This window comes from Perca fluviatilis, chromosome 18 (genome assembly GCF_010015445.1).
Source record: "Perca fluviatilis chromosome 18, GENO_Pfluv_1.0, whole genome shotgun sequence".
NCBI lineage: Eukaryota > Metazoa > Chordata > Actinopteri > Perciformes > Percidae > Perca > Perca fluviatilis.
The window spans coordinates 20005000-20027852 of record NC_053129.1 but is presented as its reverse complement, the minus strand read 5'-3'; the positions used below and the strand labels follow the sequence as shown (position 1 = coordinate 20027852).

General features: G+C 37.1%; 1 protein-coding gene across 5 annotated transcripts in view; it reads left to right on the top strand.

Moving 5' to 3' along the window:
- The window catches only part of usta (uronyl 2-sulfotransferase a), a 52361-nt gene extending 37783 nt beyond the window's left edge, over positions 1-14578 (top strand). For all 5 annotated transcript variants that reach the window (XM_039782568.1, XM_039782571.1, XM_039782572.1 and 2 more), the window contains 6 exons: positions 786-941; positions 5630-5709; positions 5829-5982; positions 12836-12933; positions 13071-13228; positions 13410-14578. In XM_039782568.1, coding sequence (XP_039638502.1) covers positions 786-941; positions 5630-5709; positions 5829-5982; positions 12836-12933; positions 13071-13228; positions 13410-13702 — 939 coding nt within the window. In that variant the 3' untranslated portion in view covers positions 13703-14578. The remainder of the gene's footprint in view (positions 1-785; positions 942-5629; positions 5710-5828; positions 5983-12835; positions 12934-13070; positions 13229-13409) is intronic.
- Positions 14579-22853: the final 8275 nt, after the last annotated feature.

Sequence of the window (22853 nt, the reverse complement as noted above, 5' to 3'; positions counted from 1 at the left end):
GAGCAAAGATTTACTGTCACAAGTTTGTTTTACAAAGAGAAAAAAAACGTTTTAAACACTCACATCCACTTTACTGTATTTCGGTCTCTGAATCATGGCTGTGGTACTTGTTTAATTGGTGAGTCATGAGGTGTGTACAGTACATGCTGTAGCTTGTGTGTGTGTGTGTGTGTGTGTGTGTGTGCGTGTGTGTGCGTGCGTGTGTCATAACACTTAAGAATTGCGTCAGTATTGCTTTGCAGAGAAGAATGAAACCATGCATGCCTACGCAAATTTGTGTGTGGTGTGTGTGTGTGTGTATGTGTGTGTGTGTGTGTGTGTGTGTGTGTGTGTGTGTGTGTGTGTGTGTGTGTGTGTGTGTGTGTGTGTGTGTGTGTGTGTGTGTGTGTGTGTGTGTGTGTGTGTGTAGGGTGCAAGGTCAATTGAGTCCAGCCCTAGGGAGAGTAGATGTGAGAAACAGAAGGTCAAAGGTCGCTGGATACGACGCAGGAGAATCCAGCGAGAGCTTGATGAAATTTCTTAGTTTTTGTCCTTTTTTTCTGCTCTTCGTATCACATTCACACATTGTAACTTTTCCTTAACTGCTTCCTATGTCCAGTTTTGTTCGACCTATGGTGCCCTAAAACATGCGCTATAAATACAACACCCATCAGTACAATTCATATAGTAACATCTTAACATACTTGTGAAAACCTTCTCCTTAACATCAGTGTAACATACAATAAGAAGTTCAGTTTAATCTATGTATCTTTTTATTTTCTTTATGTTTTTCTGTGTATTTGCAGGTGCTACCGTTCCCCAGCCAGGTGGTTTATAACCGTGTGGGGAAGTGCGGCAGCCGGACGGTGGTCATCTTGCTGAGATTACTGGCTGAGAAACACCAGTTCAACCTGGTCTCCTCTGACATCCACAATAAAACACGTCTCACGAAACATGAACAGGTAAGGGAAAGGAGGTGAGGTCAGTGCTAGGGCTGAACGATTAATCGTTTTCAAATCAACATTGCGATTTGAAAGAATGCGATTAGCTAATCGGGAAGACTGCAATTTAATCCAATGTCAATATTTAGTTGAATCTTTGACGTAACACTTCATAACATTTGGTTTAACAATTTTTATTCCTCTTTTTGTTATTATATTTAATGTTTTTTCATAAGATAAATGCTGGAATATTACATATCAAAGATTCTTTGCAGAAATGTCCTATTTTCAGTGGATTTTTCATTTATTTTTTATTTCTTAATTTAACATGATCGTAGAAGGTGCAATATGTAGATGCTGCTGCATATCAAAAAAATTTTGTTTACAGGAAAGCATTGATTTTTTTTTATTGGAATTGTTTTTTATTATAATAACTTTAGCTTTTGTGATAAATGTTGACTGTTCAATGTTCCATGCTAATTAAAAGAAAAACACTTAGGGCCCTATTTTAACGATCTGAAACGCAAATATCAAACATGAAAAGCAAGTAGCTTTGTAAGCGGATCTCGGCTGCTGTTGCTATTATACCAGCGGGCAATTGCGCTAAGTACAAGATAGGGCCCTTAATCTATGTTATCATCCTTGCATAATGCTCCATGACATGTTTTATCTGTTACATAGTGAATATTGAACTCTAGCTAAACCAACAAAAAAACGCAAATCGAATCATAATTGCAATATCTGGCAGACAAATTTGATTTTCCCCCCATATCGTTCTGCCCTGGTGCATGCGTGGGAGTATTGCAGGGATGACTCACATCCTCATATGACCACTTTTGAATGGTGAGCAGATGCTAAATATGTCTAACCATTGCTGACCGAGTTGATGTAAAAGTTTTGTCAATATTAAAACAGCTACTTGTTTATCCATTCATCAAACCCTGACTTGCTGGCTGCTCACACAGTGGCAGAACACCATCAGACTCATTAATTCTCTGGACATAAAACATCTCTGTGAATAGTCCCAAGCAATGCTCCTCAGAGCGAGTGTGTGCATTCCTCATGTTCCAGTGTGCAAGGGGGGTCTGTTTAAGAGTGTACATCTGTGCTTGTGTTTGTGTGTGATTCTGTAAAGTGTATCTCCGTCTTTGTGTGTTTATTTGCATGTGTACTTCTGTGTGTGTTGATTTATGCAAATCCAGACGCACGTCTCCTAAGTTTAGAGATGCTCGTCTCATCAGTTGTGGTTCTGGCTCGAGACTGCAATTTTTGGACCATTTTCTTTCTGGCTCTCCCAGCAGTCCGCTAATGGATTTGCCCAGGGTTGATGCCACGTGTGTGGGTTGCCAAAAAGTGAAGGTGCCTTATTTGTGTGGAACTTTGCAGAGCTTCTGCAGATTTGGGGCGTATAGTGACCCATCTGTCCCTTTCAGTACAGAGCGAACAGGCTCCGTGGGAGAGAGAGGTTTAAGACATTTCCTGGGGGGGTGGGGGGGGGTCTCTTCCTTAAAAACCTCCAGAAACAGAAAGACAGCATCTTTATTATAAGTGTGTCTGAGTTCATGTGGTATTGTGTTTCCTTCCTCTTACCAAAAACATTCACCAGCAGACAGATGCTCTACAGCCATGAACCTTGTGTATCTGCATCACACAGCCACAGATATGCAACCACCAGAAAGTGACTGGCCCCTGCAGTACAAACGAAGATTGTAAACAGTTATTCCCTAGTAGCATCTCACCAGCTACACTTGAAGCAACAGTTTGCCTTTGGTCACTTACAGAGCATTGGATTGTTAAAGAAGTAAAAGAAGATTAAATTTGGTTAGAAATGGCTGCTAAAACTCTAATTTCAAGTCAAGTAGTCTTTTTTTCTGATGTAAGAGATTGTGCCCTTTTTTGTTTTTAAATTGAGGATATTTATTTAGAAATAAGGCACTCACTTCCTGTGCATTGTATAAAGACTCTTTGAGCAGATACACAAGCTTTGTATGGGCAGTTCCTGTAATATGTGGACTGATCCTCTTGGAGTGCTTTTCTATAACGTCTGGCCTACATATTTGTCTCTAACGCAGTCTATTTAGGCATTTTTTTAGTTGATACATAGAGACAAATTTAATTGAGTTGAATTCAGATCAGCAGTTGTAGCTTTCTGTGTTTTTTTGCTCTTCCTCCGTTCCCCTGAGGAGCTCTGTGTGGGCGCCACGGGGGCTCAGGAAGGATGGGGGCAGGGGTCGGGGGGCTGCAGGTATGCTTGGAATCTCCGACTGTCCTCCACTTTCTCTCTGTCTCCCTGCAGCTCTCCCTGGTAAATGAGAGGGGGTTTGGCCAGACACACCAGAGGGGTGGGTCAGAAAACACACACACACACAACACACACACACACACACACACACACACACACACACACACACACACACTCATCAAATGTGCCAAATGTGTTCAGGGTCTGCACATCAACCTGGGCGTAGGGGAGGGGACATCAGGGGTTAGGTCTGGGCTAATTGGTCTGGACTAATAGCCAAGGGGGGCAGTTTGTGGAAAATAAACTTTTTTTTAATGTAGAATTGAAATGGATTAAAAGAGACAGAGAGCATGCAATAGGGACCCATAGTGGTGAATAAATTTTTAGAGCTAATTAAAGTTTGAAATTATACATTTTATAGCCTCAGATTAACTTCTCTGTGTACATAAACAAGTATACATATTACTGGTTCTGTCCAAATAGTGTTGCTGTGACGTATCAGGTGCCTATACATAGTTTATGAGAGCAGAACATTCAAACAGGACATTCAGTTCCTCAGATGATCAATGCACTCTGCTGGAAATATCTTTAAGTAAAGAGTGATACAGTCTGTTAAGACAGGACACAACAGAATACAGTATATGAATTAGACAGCTAATATAGAGAAAGATTAACATCATTAAGATAAAAAACATGTACGGTGCTTATGTGTAGTATTATTTTGTTTTGAGAAAATAAGAACACTTTTAGGGATTATTATTTTGAAGATGCTGTGGGAAGAGTTGCATTCATATTTTATTTTGTATTTTCTTCTCACATCAAGGCTCATTCAAATTGAAAAGAAGAACAATAAAGATTTTCTCCAACTGACAGTGTGTTTCAAATCTGTTGGTTAATGTAAAGAACAGCTACCTCTCCAAACTCAGGCAAATTAATTCAATCAATTCTTATTTTTCTCTCATTAAATTTGCTGCTACTGTACCTGTCTCCTCTGAAACAACCATACTTGTTCCTCTCTTTCTGCTTGTAGAGTCTGTTTCCAAGGAATGATTCATTGAAAGTGTTAGCCATAGACTGTATGAAATAGGTTTTTGGCTCATCCAGTTGCACTCTGGAATCTCCCCTGGAAGCATTGTCAGAGAATCACCTAGAATTAGCAGAATTACACCTAGTCTGCCCAGATGGTGTCCTTTTCTGCTGCCACAGCTTGATCGGACAGATCAATGAAGGATTTGTGAGCACCATGCTTCCTCACAGAGAGTATGACTGTATGATTGTGCTATTGAGCTTTCAACAAACACCGATAGAGTCTGCTCTCTCACTGGCACAAAAAACTGAGAACTACTGAACTCCTAACCCTGCTCTCCTGTGGCATCAAATGTCAAAAACATGGAGTGTGGACTCCACATAAACTGTGTCAAGCTGTCACACACAATTGAAAGTATTATTGTATTGTTATCTGGTCCCTTGCTATTTCCAGATGTATCCAGCTTTCCATGTCTTTTGCATCAAGCCAGATGTTCACAGTCCCTGAACTAGCACACACACACTTCTGCCTTCAGTGTGTGCATGTTAGCATACTGACAATAGCATTTAGCTCAAAGCGCTGCTGTTTAGTTCAGCTTCACAGAAGTAGCCTGAAGGATCAATTTGAGTAGCCTACCTGTGAAGATAATCCTTGAGCCTATTTTTATTCAGGACCTTCAAAACAGCATCTGGATCAATGGGGGTATTTGAGAGCTAAGATGAGATGTTTCTACCACAGCTGCTGTTGAAGCCTCTTCATCTTCCGTTTCAGAGAGGTTTCAGTTGCATGATGCTTCAGTCAAAGAGCTAATGTGAGGGATCTGCACTGCATATGGAACTACGATATCTCTAGGTTTGTTTTGGCTACTGTGAGCATGCCACTCCATGCAGACCTGGAACGCCTTTGGGATGATTTTTTAATCTGTCATAGCAGCAGAGGAAGAAGAAGCTTGGAATAATTGCTTTAAAAATGTTGGCTTTCTCCTACGCATGACATGACGTGATGAATCGTGTTAGATGAATCGTGTTAGATGAATCTTGTTAGATGAATGAAACAATCTGAAACTTTGCAGTCAAGAGGTTGTAACTGTGGCGAGGTCAGTCTGTAGTGGAAGATTCTGCAAATCAAATCAAGGTGGACCCACAGCCGGATAAACACACAACCAAAGTATTAGCATTTTATCCATGATCAGTTCAAACATGCAACCACTTGGGATGGTAACTCTTCGTTCTGTCTGTCAGGAGCTTACATATGCTTTTGGTTATCGTCTTTTAATGTGATAATTGCTTGATTTCTACCATAACGTTATGCACTGGCATTTAGGATTTGATCTTAACTTGTCTCAGATGATTGCCATTGATAATGGCATATACTGTGTTTTACACATAATAATTCTGTGTGACACGTCAAATTAATTGTGTTCTTTGTGTGTTTTTTCAGGTGGATCTCATGAAGAACATCAGTAATATCCCTCAGCCATTCCTCTACACACGGCATGTTCACTTTCTCAACTTTACCAGGTACGGTAGTGCAACAATGTACAATGATGCTTAGCAACATCATTTCGAAACCAGCAACTCTTAATGTTTGTTGCAAATCTGTACAGGTCTTAACTTAAATTTTTATTTGTCTTTGTAAGGTTCAGGATAGAGCAGCCAGTCTATATCAACATAATCCGGGACCCCATCAACCGGTTCCTCTCCAACTACTTCTTTCGTCGCTTTGGTGACTGGAGGGGTGAGCAGAACCACCTTATCCGCACTCCAGGGATGAAAGATGATGAAAGATACCTGGTGAGACTTTTTTTTTTTTTTTTTACTCTGAAGAAAACGGAGCTCCCGCCAGTGTCTGTGGGAGATGGTTGTTTACATGATCTTTTTTAAATGTATCTAAAACAAAAAACATAACAGCTAGAGCGTTTATTCTTTTTGCAGCAGAAAGCTAAGACTTCTGTCTTTCGAGTCGTTACGTTGTACGCTCGGGATGACGCTATCATGTTACGTGACCACGTTACACTGTTCTATTACAGATGAAAATCAGAACGCCTTTACACTCTGCTCATAAAAATGAGCATAGTTCAAATAACTTTTGGAGTGTTAAGAAATATTTTGTTCATGTTTCTTGATTTAGAAATATTTTTGATCAATGAGTTTTGTGTGTTTATTCAGTAAACACATGTCCGATTTTTTTATTTTTTATTTATGACACAATTTCAATACTTTTATTAATTATTATAGTTTATCGAATTACCTTTTAGCTCAGGTTTTACTGATTGTAGGGATATGAAGCATTTGACGATTGAGAAATGCTCTAAGAAATGACAGCACATTAAGCAAAAATACCAACGTAGGCACTGGCAGATCATTTCTATTGCAGAAGGTCAAAGGGTTAAGCAACAGTTAATTATTGTTTCTGGCTTGAAGCTATTTTGTTAAGCATAAATAATAGAAATGTACACATTACAAGCTGTATTTTATTATTTTTGTAGGTACAGTACATATATGTATTGTGGAGTAAATGAGTGTCTGATAATTATTGCTTTTTCACAGACTGGATTCATTTCTCTGTTAGGAAGATTATGCATATACACAGTACACATTTTTGAGCTTTGTACTCTTGATGGTGTCCGCGAACAGCTTAATAATACATACATGTGAGGTGCACCACTTTTCATTCAGGAAAACTACTTCTGCCTCTTTGTTGGAGTCACACAAAGTGCAGTCATGCAGGTGGATAGGGCCTGTTGATTAATTAGCTGTAGTTATGTGGCCAACACTTTGCACCTGCCAGAAAAGGTTTGTATTAGGAGAAATGACTTAACAGCTAGCCGCATCAGTCACCTTTTTTCTTTCTATTTTTTCAAGCAGTGCATCTTTGGCCATAACATTATGTCAGAATTGTGAAGAAATTAACTAAAAAGCCCCCCCTCTTAAAACATCTCCCCAAAATCTTAAAATAATATGTTCTAACCAATAGGAGCCAATACAGTATACAGAGCTTATAATTAAACTACCTTCATAAAGGGTACCCCTTATACTATGTTGCCCCATTGCCAAGAGAAACAGTGCCCAATGTAGACAACCTTTCTAACAATATTATTTAAAGGGTCAAACAAATACGGACTCTTTTAGTCTTTTTCCCTTCCTTCATCTCGGTCACAGTGCCCATTTACTCTCATATGGACATTAGCTAAATCAATGCCTCGGATGTTTATAGTTTGAAATACTAATGCATATGCAGTATTTGACAGAGCTGCACAGTTACTTTATGACTGAGTCAATAGCTTGCCAATAACACTGCTTTAAATCTGTATCTGTTTTGGTTCCAGGCCAGCTAGTTTCATAACCTGAAGCTCAGTTGAGACATGAAGTAAAATGTCGCAAATCATTTCTTTTTCTGGTATGAGCTTTATGTACACTAATTATGGAGGCATAAGCCAGTAGACATTGTACAGAGAGACAGTAATGATACTGACTGTTGCACTATGTTATATAAACACACTGTATAATCTTCCACAAAAGATTGTAACAATAATATATTACTGACATTGATTTTTTTATCATCAGTTACTTCTAGATTAACTTTATAAATGTTAAAATATAAGCAACAGAACATTTTTTATACATAAATATGTCAAAACCACACTCAGCTCTCTTTGAAGATGTTTTACACATGGAGTACAGTTAGCACTGAAGTGATGGGTCTAATGTGAGGTTGGAAGTCCCCTTAAATAAGACAAACAACTACATTTGGGATTAAGGGAGCAGGTAGAAAAAAAATGAAAATAATTTGGCTATGAAAGAAGGTCAAAACAATGATTATATATCAATACTTTCATGGCGAATAAATATCCAGGCACAAAGACAGGTACACTCCTTGTCATTCGTCCAACAGTCCTCCATACTGTCAGAGAGAGAACAGGAAGAGTGAATGTCATTCTGGCTTGAGTCTGACTGTGTGTAATTAAGTATTGCACTGCTTTCCCTGGAGTTTTGGACCATGTGAGTTGAGTTATTAAAGTATGCAGACCACGGGGCCCCATGCTACAGTTAAAGGGGAAGGGGAGGCTGTGTTGCTGTAGACTGGCTGTGTATGTGTGTTTGTGTGTGTGTGCATGTGTCTGTGTTCAAGATTTTCCAAAGTGATGACATTTTGTTAGTGCTCACTTCTTAGTTTTAGTAGTTACAGTACCGCTTACATATTAAACTTCACGCATTCTCTGTAAAATCAGCAACCCAAAATAATGAGACTGTAGCATTGATTCTCAGCAGCAATGTCACCTTCAGTGAGTTATTTGATTCATTGTCGATCCAAAATAATTCAAGTTTTGTAGAGAGGTCCAGATTTGAGGCCAGGAGATGAATGTCCTTACTAGCATTTCAAAATATATGTGTATCAGCGTGAGTCCAGCACTGCACTGAGTTTATATGAGAGGTGTCAATGAAAGAACACTGTCAGTTTGCTAGCCGGGGCCAAGGGAACCTGATGCACGTGTTACTGAGACATTCCTGTGGTCGGCTTGGATTTTCCGTCAGTCCCCCACACCCCTTTTTACACACACACATACACTATACAAAGGCATGCACTGGACACTTGAATGCAAAGTGTACATTGAGCACATGCATGGACTGTCACTTAGGACTTATGGGCTTTTTGAATTTGATTTTGAATGAAGCCAGCTCAGATTGATCAGGTCAGATTTTTTTCACTAATGGTACAGAGTTGTCCCATGACATGAAAATTTCACTTTATGAGTTTTTTTTAACATTAATATGCGTTCCCCCAGCCTGCCTGTGGTCCCCCAGACAGTGGCTAGAAATGGCGATAGGTGTAAACCGAGCCCTGGGTATCCTGCTCTGCCTCTGAGAAAATGAAAGCTCAGATGGGCCGATCTGGAATCTTGCTCCATATGAGGTCATAAGGGGAAAGGTCACCTCCCCTTTCTCTGCTTTGCCCACCCAGAGAATTTGGCCCACCCATGAGAGAGAGACATCATGGCTTTAAAACGAGCAAAGTGGCAGTTTGTCAAGGCCACACCCCCACCCTCCACTTTGCCCCCCCCTCTCTCCTCCTCAATAGCTACAGACACAGAAATGGCACGTACTAAGGAAAGCTCATTGTGGGAATGGCTCTAGTGGCTGTAATTCTGCACCAAGGCGGAATTTTAGGAAAGAGACAGATACAGTATTAGGGGACCACTAAGGTCTATATAAAAGTATCCAAAGAGCACCATGTCATGGGACCTGTAAGTGTGTATTCATATGTGTGTATAAAAATTATAAACACAATAGGTGCAATTGAGAGTGATTAATTAAGTTCCGCCCTACCACAATGTGTGTGTATGCCTCTGTTCATACATATGTGGGAATGCATGCAAACACATGCACAATTTCTACAGTATGAGGTAATTCAGTGTCTTCACTGAAGCCAAAGAACACAGGTTAGTTCTCACAGTTCAAAGGTCAAATCGTCAGCTCTCAGGTAACCCGATGTTTAGAGTGACACATGCAACTGTCAAACAAGTAACAAGAGAGGCTTTACTGGCATGCCTTGACATTAGAAACAGTAGGGTGGTGTATCTGTCACAGGGTTGATTGCCTAGGGGGCAACTGACACATGAAGTTTAATGGTCACATTTATCTGGTGTTGTCTGAGCAAGCATATGATTTTTTTGTATAGATTTCTGTGATTGACCATGTAGTTTCTGTGTTGTCTGCTAAAGAGCTGAAACAAATGATATCAGTTATTGCAAGTTTAAATGTGATTTGACCCAGGTGCACCACTCCCATGCTCCCTGATGAATGCTGAGGCAAACTGTCCCATGGGAAAGGTTTACATCATCAATTACTCCTGATTCATGCATACATTCCATTCAGTGAAACGGGAGGCCGTCGTAGAGATTAGGGCCTATTTTACTACAGTTTTTGTGCCTGCTCAATTGGCTTAATCCACGGTGAAAATAGGAACAATGAGCTTGAGTGTGCACACAGGAGTTCTCTTCGAAATACTAATGGGTCCTCTAAAAAGAGTGCGTATTGTCTGACGGCTGTGTGTATGCTTATTTGATTGTGCGTAGTTGTATATGAATGAGTTGTGGCTGGATTCCCAGAGGTCCCCTAAATGCTGAGGCATAAGGGTCCTGTGTCAAGTCTCGGAGCAAAGTGGAGGATGGACTTCCTGGCAATGAGCCATGGGTGTCGGGGAATGGCATCACACGTGTCACTTCCTGTCTGGCTTTCTCTGTTTCTTTTTGTCTGGCTTTTCTCGCTTTTTTTTATTCATAATTTGGCTCATAATGATTTTCTTGAGAGCTTTTGTGCTGTGCTGCTTTTAGACTGATTGTAGATTCCCATTATCTGTTTATTAGCATGGCAAGTGTGTTAAATGTAACAGTGTTGCATTTTAATTCAAGTTAGTTCATTTATAGTCTTTGCCAGACCTTCCTCCACAGCGCCGCGGAGGAGGGTCTGGCTAGTCCACATACCATTCCGGGATGGGAGAAAAACGTGCTCTGGTTGATTGGCATGTCTTTAAACCAATCACAATTGTCATGGGCGGCGCCAAGCGCCGGACGGAGCCCTGGTGCCGCTGCTAAATTACCTCGGGAAGGAACTTGTCTTGGTGGAACGTGTACTTTCAAAGGTTGTTTTAGTCTTGCTAGTTTAGCGTTAGTTAAGCTAGCTGTCTGGATTTACCCTGCAGAGATCTGAGCAGCAGTTAACCATAGTCCTCATAAATCGAGTTCAAAATTCCAACACAAGGAAAGTGGAAGGTAACGGACATGTGGCCGTAAAGAGTGACCACCGGTGGAATTTCCGGTGGCAACGAACAAATCCCGGAAGTTAAACATTGTTATAGGATATAGACTAGTTGATGTATCAACTGTAACTTGAGTTTCTTCACATCTCAAATCTTCACGTGATTCATCGTTTAGAAAATGTAACACTCACCACTGACAGGAAACTGTAGACGAAATGGCAAGGAGATCTACTCATAATTGATAACGCTGACATTCTTTTGCATAAAATTATGAATCAAAGAAAAGCAGGGCAAACTTATCACAAGTCGGACACAACTTGTACTCTAACAATAGTGCAACACTGAACTGTTTTCTAAAGGTTCCTCTGGGGTTTTGTTGTGGTTTCTTTAAAAAGCTTTCCAGTGGTTTGCTCCACTGATCACCATTAAGTCTTGTTTCCAGTGCATAGTGCAGCTCAGTCATAAAGTTCAAACAAACCCTGCAGCAGCATGGTGAATCAGACACAATCGCACCACAGTATTCAGCTGCGAGGAGAAAATAACTGTGCATAATTTATATCAGCCCAGCTTATGTATATCAAGCTCTTCCTGTCAAGGCTATCTTATGAGAAGCTTAATAGAAATGAAGATGTCTAGTTATCAGATTTATGATTGATAAGTTTAATTAGTCTATCCCTTTTTTCTGTGAACTGTCTCATAGAACAAAAATGGCAGGAAAATTATCTTCATGCTATCTCAAACATGCAGCCAAAAATAAAAAAAATTTAAAAAACTGATCAAAGGCTTACTGCAACTTATACTTTGTGTAACTGTCTAAAAAGCACACAATCCATCGCCTACATGCTTATACACACATGTTTTTTTTGCCTTTATCCATGTTTACACCCCTGTCAGTGAGGTGTTTTCGACAGCTCAGTCACCTGTTTCCCAGTGTTCATCCTGAGTCCACTCACATCTCACTCTCAATAGTAGACTGCGTCCTTTGGGAAGGTCTGGACATCTGGTCCTGTCCGACCCAACTTAATCTCTGTGATTGAGCATGTTGGCCTCAGTATTGGCTCTGACAAATTGCTGTTTTAAATCAGCCGTTATCAGCTTATCAAAATATAAATCTTAAAGGACAAGATTTGCACAAGCATTACACTTTCAGTTTGTGTACACTTGCAGATCCAATTCTCTTTTATACATCGGGAATGTCAACACCTTTTGCCTCGTGCATGCTACTGTATGTTTGTTTGAGCACATGTGGTGCATGCGTGTGTGTGAGTGTGAGTCATGCCTCGTGGAGTGTTTTGTTGCTCGGGACTTGTTGCCATCCATAAGGCTTACGTCACCTGACACAGATTTCACTGCTAGTTCCACAGCGCTGTGGCTGGCCAGCTACACTCCTGCATGCGTGTTTTTAATCTGTCCTTTGTTTTTTTTGCCTTTCATTATTTAATAGCTCCCACATTTAGACAAGGGTTGTTTTAAAGTTCACATCTCTGATCTAATCACTTTATTTATAAATTATAATACATGAGATGTTAAGATTCATACCTGCTTGATCACTGCATAATGACAAGCCACCGTTTCTATCTGATTTCAGCAGCTAGATCCTGGTAATAACCATCCAATAATAATCCATACAACTGTATGTGCTCTTATCTGACACCTCAGCCTCTGAGGTGAAGGGGCAAAGCTTATCTTTGTGCTCAGGATGTTGTTTTGCATAGCACTTCTTAGATGATGGCTATCAGGGAGTTCACAGCAGTGCTGGTTAGGGACTCCCTCTAGCGGAAGAAACAAATCATTACAATTGCGTTTGAGATAATTGACTGACTGCATAAAACTATGGAATGAGTACAGTAAAATTAAAAGGATTGTAATGTGTTTGTGTACTTTCAGGATATCAATGTGTGCATTCTAGAGAACTACCCAGAGTGCTCCAACCCCAGAGTTTTCTACATCATTCCCTACTTCTGTGGACAGCATCCTCAATGCAGGTATCTAAGGACTCTCAAGTTGCATGAGAAACCATTTTAAAGTTTTAGACATTTAGCGAACATGTCATGTAAACCTGCTTGGTTCCTGTCTTTGTTTGTCTGTCTCCTACTCTTCACTTTTATTCCTTTTCCACTAGGGAGCCAGGAATATGGGCTCTGGAGAGGGCCAAACAGAATGTTCAGGAGAACTACCTCCTTGTAGGTATACTGGAGGAGCTGGAGGATGTTCTGCTCCTGTTGGAGAGGCTCTTACCTCATTACTTTACTGGAGTACTCAACATCTACAAGAGCCCTGGTGGGTGCACGTTCCAATTTTTCCTATGTTGAAGTATGACATTTACAGTACAGCTGTTCAAAACTTGAAGTTTCATTTCTTAAACATGCTGTATGTTGTAGTCTGATTCTTTGATTAGATTCCTACATACAACTGATTTCTTCTTAGTGTTTGTTTCTTTTCTTCCATATTCTTTCTACAGACTACAAGAAGATGGGGAACATGACAGGCACAGTCCGTAAACATACACCCACTCTGGAGGCCCTGCAGGTGCTGTACCACCGCATGCGCTACGAGTATGAGTTCTACAACTTCATCCGAGACCAGTTCCACCTCATGAAGAAAAAAATTGGCCTCAAGTCTGTCTCCCAACCCCCCGCCCACTCACCCGCTTTCCTACGAGAGCTGGCCCTCCGAACCCCAGAGCCTCTGGATGAAGACGAGGAGCTGGACACAGACCTGGAGGATGCCAACAGCTGGCTGGTTCATTCCTAAAGACTGTTTCATGAACAGTGGATGTAGCCCGAAAGAGCTTGTTGGCTAGAATTGGCTGGAGATAGCAGGAGGCAGCCTGAGGGCAAAGGGGAGCGTTCCCCGTCCTTCAGCATTCCTAAGAAAAGTGAGGTGTGTTTAGGGGTGTGTGGATAGTGATGCTCGTGTTTTGACGGGCTCTGTTTTCCATATGCAGTAGACTCCTATCATGACAGACTCAGCACTGAGGACTATAGGGTTGAGTAATTGGAAGGACAAAATGCTCTATTTAAAAAATTGACCAAGGACAGTGGGAAATAATGTTATGCTCAATTTGCTTGACTCAAGTTTTGTTTTAATTTGAGCTTGTTTTTGGGTTAATTTATGTAAAAAACAAAGCATCATTGCTGTTATCTCCAGGAGAGATTAGTGCAAGATGATATTCGAAATGTTGGTCGCTGGGGGTGTTTACTGTAGGCAAAAACTTCAGAAACTTAGTCCAAGAAAGAGCTTCATACTCCATGAAAGGGGTTAATGTCCTAAAAGCTGGAATGGGAAATGGTATACACGAATAAAAAAGTACCAAAACCCCTTTTTTGTATTAGTTGTCTAGGACTGTTGTAAGTGCCAAACCTTGCTAACCCCCAATTTCCACCGGTTGCGGAACGTCTGCAGATCCGCTCCGGAACGGCGGCGGAGTCATTAGGTTTCCATTAAAGTCAGTGTGTGTATTTCCACTGACTTCAGAACGGCTGCGTTCTGACTCCGGCACAACTCCGGCGATCCTCAGCCCTCCGCAGCAGATACGCAGAGCTTCTATTTTTGCCGGAGAACTCCGCAGCAATTCAGCACACGGCAGATAGTGCGGGACAGGAAGTCGAGCACAGAAACAAAATAAAACATCCGGTTAATTTTCCTCTGGATGGAAACAAACTGTTGTTGGTTTTGTGGTTCTATTCTACGTGAATTCGCGAGATCTCGTGGGTCCTTGTGACTACAGCTGTCAGTCGTGGCCTGGTGGGTATTGACGGATGGCGGAGCACGGAGATGACACGCAGCGGAGCCGGTCCGCAGACGTTCTGCATTTGGTGGAAATGCCCAGTTCCAGTAACTGGCAAACCTCTGCACACAGCTGGTGGAGTTGTGACATAAGCAAGTCAGTTGTTATAGTATTGGTCTATAACATTTTGTTTAATTTGTAAGATATTATTAGGTATAAATGAGGGTAGACAGTAAGCACTCAATTATGAATTCAAAGAATTCCAACTGTGTGTGCGTGAATGATTGAGTTTGACCAAACCAGCATTGTATTTTAGCATAGATTAATTATTTGGGACAGGTCATCTGTTGAGTCAAATACTTAAAAGAATTTATCGAGCGTAGTTTGTTTAATCCAAAGTTTAAAAGATTGAGTTTGCCAAATACCAGTGTTTCTACTGCGATGCATTACAAAACTGTATAAATATACTGCACTTTTTGTAAGTGACTTTTCCTGAAATTCTGCAGCAAAATGAGGGATTTGGTCACAAAACTGGATACTAATTTCCTTTCATTTCAAATAGAAACATGTTACTGTTTAAGGATTTGTTTTCTCTCAAAATATCACCATGAAAGTGTTACCAATCCTAGCTAACACTAATTTCTAATCATCCAGGAGCTATTCAAAGTACACATTTTCCTCACTCATGTACAAATAATCCAGTTAAAAGTAACCATAAGATAAGATGTGGTTTACTGTACTATACTAATCTCCATTGCCTGTACCTTTACATTGTCCTGGTTTGTGTTCAGTGTTTCCTTTTTTGCCAGTTTAATTTATTATTTTGTATTCATTTGCATTCCAGATAAGATTCTCAGGAAGGAAAAAAGATGTTTAATAACTTGATCATTTTGGTTTCTGGCGGCTATGAAACTATTCTTGGTATTTTAAGGTTGTTTAGAATGGGTTTATATCAACAGCTGAAAACTTGTTAACAACAACTAATGCAGTCCATCATTTCACAGTCTTCAAAATAAATGTCCTAAACTGTTGCAGCTATTGTCTCTGCTTTGCTTGTTTTTTGTGTGATAAACCTGTAAGAAGAAGTTTGTGATAGCCAGCCCATCAGGAATGCTGCATCCTAACTCATTCTCAACCTGCCTAAAATCTCCCAAGCTGCTACACACATCAGATTGATAGGCAGCTACTAACAGAGCAGTCTGTTACTCCACCCAACGACGACTCATGTTACTTCTGGCTCCCCAGTTGTGAAGTTAATTACCTTCCTTGCTGTAGTCAGGAAAACAGAACCTATCCTCTGAAAAAAAAATATTATTTTGATGAAACTTGTCATATTCTACCTTAATCTGTTTCCCTTCTTTATTTGCACATAGTCCTGTCTTTTCATCATACATAATATAAGACTCTTAATGCAGTTTGTTTTTTTATTAAATACTATACTATACTTTTATGACTTTTTATGGCTTACTATACTATGACATTTTTATATTTTTATAATATACAGACTTTTAGGACATTTTTCAGGACACAACATTTTATGTATTTTTTATGACATGTTTCTATGAATTTTATGGCTTTTATAAAATAATATACTATGACATATATGGTTTTTTTTATGAGATACTATACTGTGACCTTTTTATGACATTTGTGTACTAACTTTACTATGACTTTTTTATGACTTTTTATGACATACTATACTATGACATTTTTTATTATTTATTTATTATTAAGAGATTATTTTTTTGGGGGATGACAGGCAGCAAAGGGCTGCAGGTTGGAACTGAACCCGAACCACTGCGGTAAGGACTGAGCATTGGTACATGGGGCACACGCTCAAAGAGGTTAGCTGCCCTGGCCTCCTTTTTTGACATTTTTGTGACATACTATGACTTTTTATGGCATGATTTACTATGACTTTTTTTTACAAATTTATTGTATACTATTCTATGACTTTTGTCATGACTTTTTATGACATACTATACAATTACTTTTTATGACTTTTTTCGACATACTAAACTATGACTTTTTATGACTTTTTTCGACATACTACGACGTTTTTCGACATACTGTATTATGACTTTTTTATCACAATTTTCATCATACTGTACTGTGACTTTTTTATCACTTTTATTCGACATGCTATACTGTGACTCTTTTTGATGTACGATACTATGACTTTTTTATCACTTTTTTAGATGTACTATACTATGACTTTTTTCGACATAGTATATTATGACTTTTTTTTTTACTTTTGTCGACATGCTATACTATGACTCTTTTATCACTTTTTTCGACATATTATACTATGACTTTTTTATCACTTTTTTCGACATATTATACTATGACTTTTTTATCACTTTTTTTGACGTTACACTATCACTTTTTTCGTCATAGTATACTATGACTATTTTTATCACTTTTGTCAACATGCTATACAATTACTTTTTTATCACTTTATTCGATATACTATGACTTTTTATCACTTTTGTCGACATGCTATAATATGACTTTTTTCGACATACTGTACTAGGACTTTTTATCATAATTTTCGACATACTATATCATCACTTTTTTCAACATAGTATACTATGACTATTTGTATCACTTTTTCGACATGCTATACTATGATTTTTTATCGCTTTTTTTGACATGCTATACTGTGACTCTTTTTGACGTACTATACTATGACATTTTTCAACATACTATACTATTACTCTATCACTTTTTTTGACATATGACTTTTTTATCACTTTATTCGACATACTATACTATGACTATTTTCGACATGGTATACTATTACTCTTTTATCACTTTTTTCGACATATGACTTTTTTTATCATTTTATTCAACATAGTACTATGACTTTTTTCGACATACTTTACTATAACTTTTTTATCACTTTTGTCGACATACTATACTATGACTTTTTTATCACTTTTTTCAACATACTATACTATGACTTTTTTATCACTTTATTCAACATAGTACTATGACTTTTTTCGACATACTTTACTTTAACTTTTTTATCACTTTATTCAACATACAATACTATGACTTTTTTCGACATACTGTACTATGACTTTTTCGACATAGTAAACTATGACTATTTTTATCACTTTTGTCGTCATGCTATACTATTACTCTTTTATCACTTTATTCGACATGCTATACTATTGATCTTTTAGAACTTTTTTCAACATGCCATACTATGACTTTTTCGACATATTTTACTACGACTTTTTTATCACTTTATTCGACATACTATACCATGACTTTTTTCGACATACTATACTATGACTTTTTTCGACATACTATACTATGACTTGTTATCACTTTTGTCGACATGCTATACTATTACTATTTTCGACATGTTATACGATTACTCTTTTATCACTTTTTTCAATATATCATACTATGACTTTTTTGACATACTATACTATGACTTTTTCAACATACTATAATATGACTTTTTAATACTTTTTTCCAACATACTATACTATGACTTTTGTATCACTTTTTTCGACATGCTATACCATGACTTTTTTTCATCACTTTTTTCTACTTGCTATACTATGAATTTTGTATCACTTTTTCCGACACACTATACTGTGACTTTTTTATCACTTTTTTTTTATCATACTACAATATGACTTTTTTCAACATACTATACTATGACTTTTTTCGACATAGTATACTATGACTATTTTTATCACTTTTGTTGACATGTTATACTATTACTCTTTTATCACTTTTTTCGACATACTATACCATTACTTTTTTTATCACTTTTTTCGACATACTATACTATGACTTTTTTCGACATACTATACTACGACTTTTTTCAACATACTATACTTTGACCTTCATCACTTTTTTCGACATTCTATACTATGCCCTTTTTCGACATTCTATAACATGACTTTTTATCAATTATTTTGACATACTATAGTATGACTTTTGTATTTCCTTTTTGGACATACTATACTATCATTTTTTTCGAAATTCTATAACATGACTTTTTTATGACTTTATTTTGTGAATACTAATTCAGCAGCATAGGTCTATACTATGACTTTTTCAACATACTATAATATGACTTTTTAATACTTTTTCCAACATACTATACTATGATTTTTGTATCACTTTTTTCGACATGCTATATGAGTCTTTTATCACTTTTTTCGACATACTATACTATGACTTTTTTTATCACTTTATTCAACATACTATACTATGATGTTTTTCGACATACTGTACTATGACTTTTAATCATAATTTTCAACATAGTATACTGTGACTTTTTTATCACTTTTTTCGACATACTATACTATTATTTTTTTATCACTTTTTTCAACATACTATACTATGACTTTTTTACAGTGGTGGAGGAAGTACTGAATCTCAGTACTTAAGTCAAAGTACTTTAGTAAAATTAGAAGTACCTGATTTTAAATGTACTTTAAGTATTAAAAGTAAAAGTACTTGCATAACGATTTATTCTCTTAATGTCTATATTCTAATAATAAAAAACTAAAAAAAATAAACAGTATGGGCTGTGGCATTTTAATTAAGTTAGTTTTAGGTTAATTTAATTGTGCTTACCATCTGTGGCCCAGTTTACATTCTGACTTACAATTCTGGTTATCTATCAGGGTGATCTGCATGAAGCTCGACTTTGCATTATTTCCCTCGGGACAGTGAATGCTGCACACATTTATCTAGCGAGAACACACGGGCTTGGACAACAAGTACGTGGCTTCACTGCTGTGGAGGACCACGAGTGTTTTGAAGATAAACATACAGGTTGTATATTATCCCTATGTGAACGGATGCTTCACATATGACCGAGCAGAGTATCGGGAGCAGCAGCAGTAACGGGAGCAGCGGTAGTACCGGGAGCGGTACGCGCCTGGCCAATACATACTATTGAAGGGCGGGTCTTGGCGTGGCCATAGTGGGATTCGTAATATCGCGAGCGGCACTGGGAGTGGTATGGAAAGCCAAAGGGTCACATTCGTCGCCAATTCGGCGACGTTTTGAACGGCGTTTGTGGCGCCACCTGGCGTTTATTAAACGCCTGGTGACGTCACACGCGTGGTGGCGTTTATTAACCGCCAGGTGGCGTTTATTAGACGTAGTGGCGTTTAATAACCCAGGTGGACAAACCCGTTCAAAACGCTGTGCGAATTGTCAGCCCTTGGTTTTATACTTCTCGCGGACTGCAAACGTGTGACGGTCAGGAAGACGTTTTGGCAGGGGGGAAAACTGATCAGAAAATGTAACAAAAATGTAACGGAAAGTTGTAGAAATGTAGTGGAGTAGAAAGTATAGATAATTGCTGCAAAATGTAACGAAGTAAAAGTCAGTATGCACGATACGTGAAAAATTTACTTAAGTACAGTAACGAAGTATTTGTACTTCGTTACATTCCACCACTGCTTTTTTATTACTTTTGTCGACATGCTATACTATGACTTTTTTATCACTTTTTTCATCATACTATACTATGACTTTTTTCAACATACTATACTATGACATTTTTATCACTTTTTTCGACTTACTATACTGTGACTTTATCACTTTTTTCGACATACTATACTATGACTTTTTTATCGCTTTTGTCGACATGCTATACTTTCACTTTTTTGTCACTTTTTTCGACATACCATACTATGACTTTTGTCGACATACTTTACTATGACCTTTTTATCACTTTATTCAACATACTATACTATGACTTTTTTCGACATACTATACTATGACCTTTTTATCACTTTATTCAACATGCTATACTATGACTTTTTTATCACTTTTTTCAACATACTATACTATGACTTTTTTATCACTTTTTTCAACATACTATACTATGACTTTTTTGACATACTATATTATGACTTTTTTATCACTTTTGTCGACATACTATACTATGACTTTTTTATTACTTTTTTCGACATACTATACCATGACTTTTTTATCACTTTTTTCATCATACTACACTATGACTTTTTTCAACTTACTATACTATGACTTTTTTATCACTTTTGTCGACATACTATACTATGACTTTTTTATCACTTTTTTCGACTTACTATACTGTGACTTTTTTTCACTTTTGTCGACTTACTATACTGTGACTTAATCACTTCTTTTCGACATACTATACTATGACTTTTTTATCACTTTTGTCGACATGCTATACTATGACTTTTTTTATCACTGTTTTCAACATACTATACTATGACTTTTTTATCACTTTTTTCGACATGCTATACTATGACTTTTTTTATCACTGTTTTCAACATACTATACTATGGTCTTTTTTATCACTTTTTTCGACTAATGCTATGACCTTTTCCGACATACTATACTATGACTTATCACTTTTGTCGACATACTATACTATGACTTTTTTATTACTTTTTTCGACATACTATACCATGACTTTTTTATCACTTTTTTCATCATACTACACTATGACTTTTTTCAACTTACTATACTATGACTTTTTTATCACTTTTGTCGACATACTATACTATGACTTTTTTATCACTTTTGTCGACTTACTATACTGTGACTTAATCACTTCTTTCGACATACTATACTATGACTTTTTTATCACTTTTGTCGACATGCTATACTATGACTTTTTTTATCACTGTTTTCAACATACTATACTATGACTTTTTTATCACTTTTGTCGACATGCTATACTATGACTTTTTTTATCACTGTTTTCAACATACTATACTATGACTTTTTTATCACTTTTTTCGACTAATGCTATGACCTTTTCCGACATACTATACTATGACTTATCACTTTTTTCGACATACTATACTATGACTTTTTTCAGCACACTATACTTTGACTTTTTATTTACATTCTATACTCTCACTTTTTTTCGACATTCTATAACGAGTTTTTATCAATTATTTCGACATACTATATTATGACTTTTAAATTTCCTTTTTGGACATACTATACTATAGTTTTTTTCATCATACTCTACTATGAATTTTTCATGACTTTATTTTGTGAATGCTAATTTAGTAGCATTGGTCTATACTATGACTTTTTTCAACATACTATACTATAACTTTTTTCAACATACTATAATATGACTTTTAATCACTTTTTTCAATCTACTATACCATGACTTTTTTTGACATACTTTAACTTTTTTATCACTTTATTTGACATAATATACTATGACTTTTTTGGACATACTTTACTATCACTTTTTTATCATTTTTTTCGACATACTATACTATGACTTTTTTCGACATACTATACTATCACTTTTTTATCATTTTTTTCGACATACTATACTATGGCTTTTTTATCCCTTTTTTCAACTTACTATACTATGACTTTTTTCGACATACTATACTATGACTTTTTTTTCGACATACTATACTATGACCTTTTTATCCCTTTTTCAACTTACTATACTATGACTTTTTTCAACATACTATACTATGACTTTTTTATCACTTTACTCGACATACTATACCATGACTTTTTTTGACATACTTTAACTTTTTTATCACTTTATTCGACATACTATACTATGACTTTTTATCACTTTTGTCGACATACTATACTTTCTACTTTTTATCACTTTATTCGACATACTATACTATGACTTTCTTATCATTTAGTTTAAATTGCCATACTATTACTCTTTTATCACTTTTTTCGACATACTATACTATGACTTTTTTCGACATACTATACTATGACTTTTTTATCACTTTTTTCGACATACTATACTATGACTTTTTTCGACATACGACCATTAGACTTTTTATCATAATTTTCAACATACTATACTGTGACTTTTTTATCACTTTTCACATACTATACTATCACCTCACATAGTATACTATGACTATTTTATCACTTTATTCGACATACTATACTATGACTTTTTTCACATACTTTACTATGACTTTTTCACATACTATACTATGACTTTTTTCGACATACTATACTATGACTTTTTTATCACTTTACTCGACATACTATACCATGACTTTTTTTGACATACTTTAACTTTTTTATCACTTTATTCGACATACTATACTATGACTTTTTTATCACTTTTGTCGACATACTATACTATGACTTTTTTCGACATACTTTACTATGACCTTTTTGTTACTTTATTCA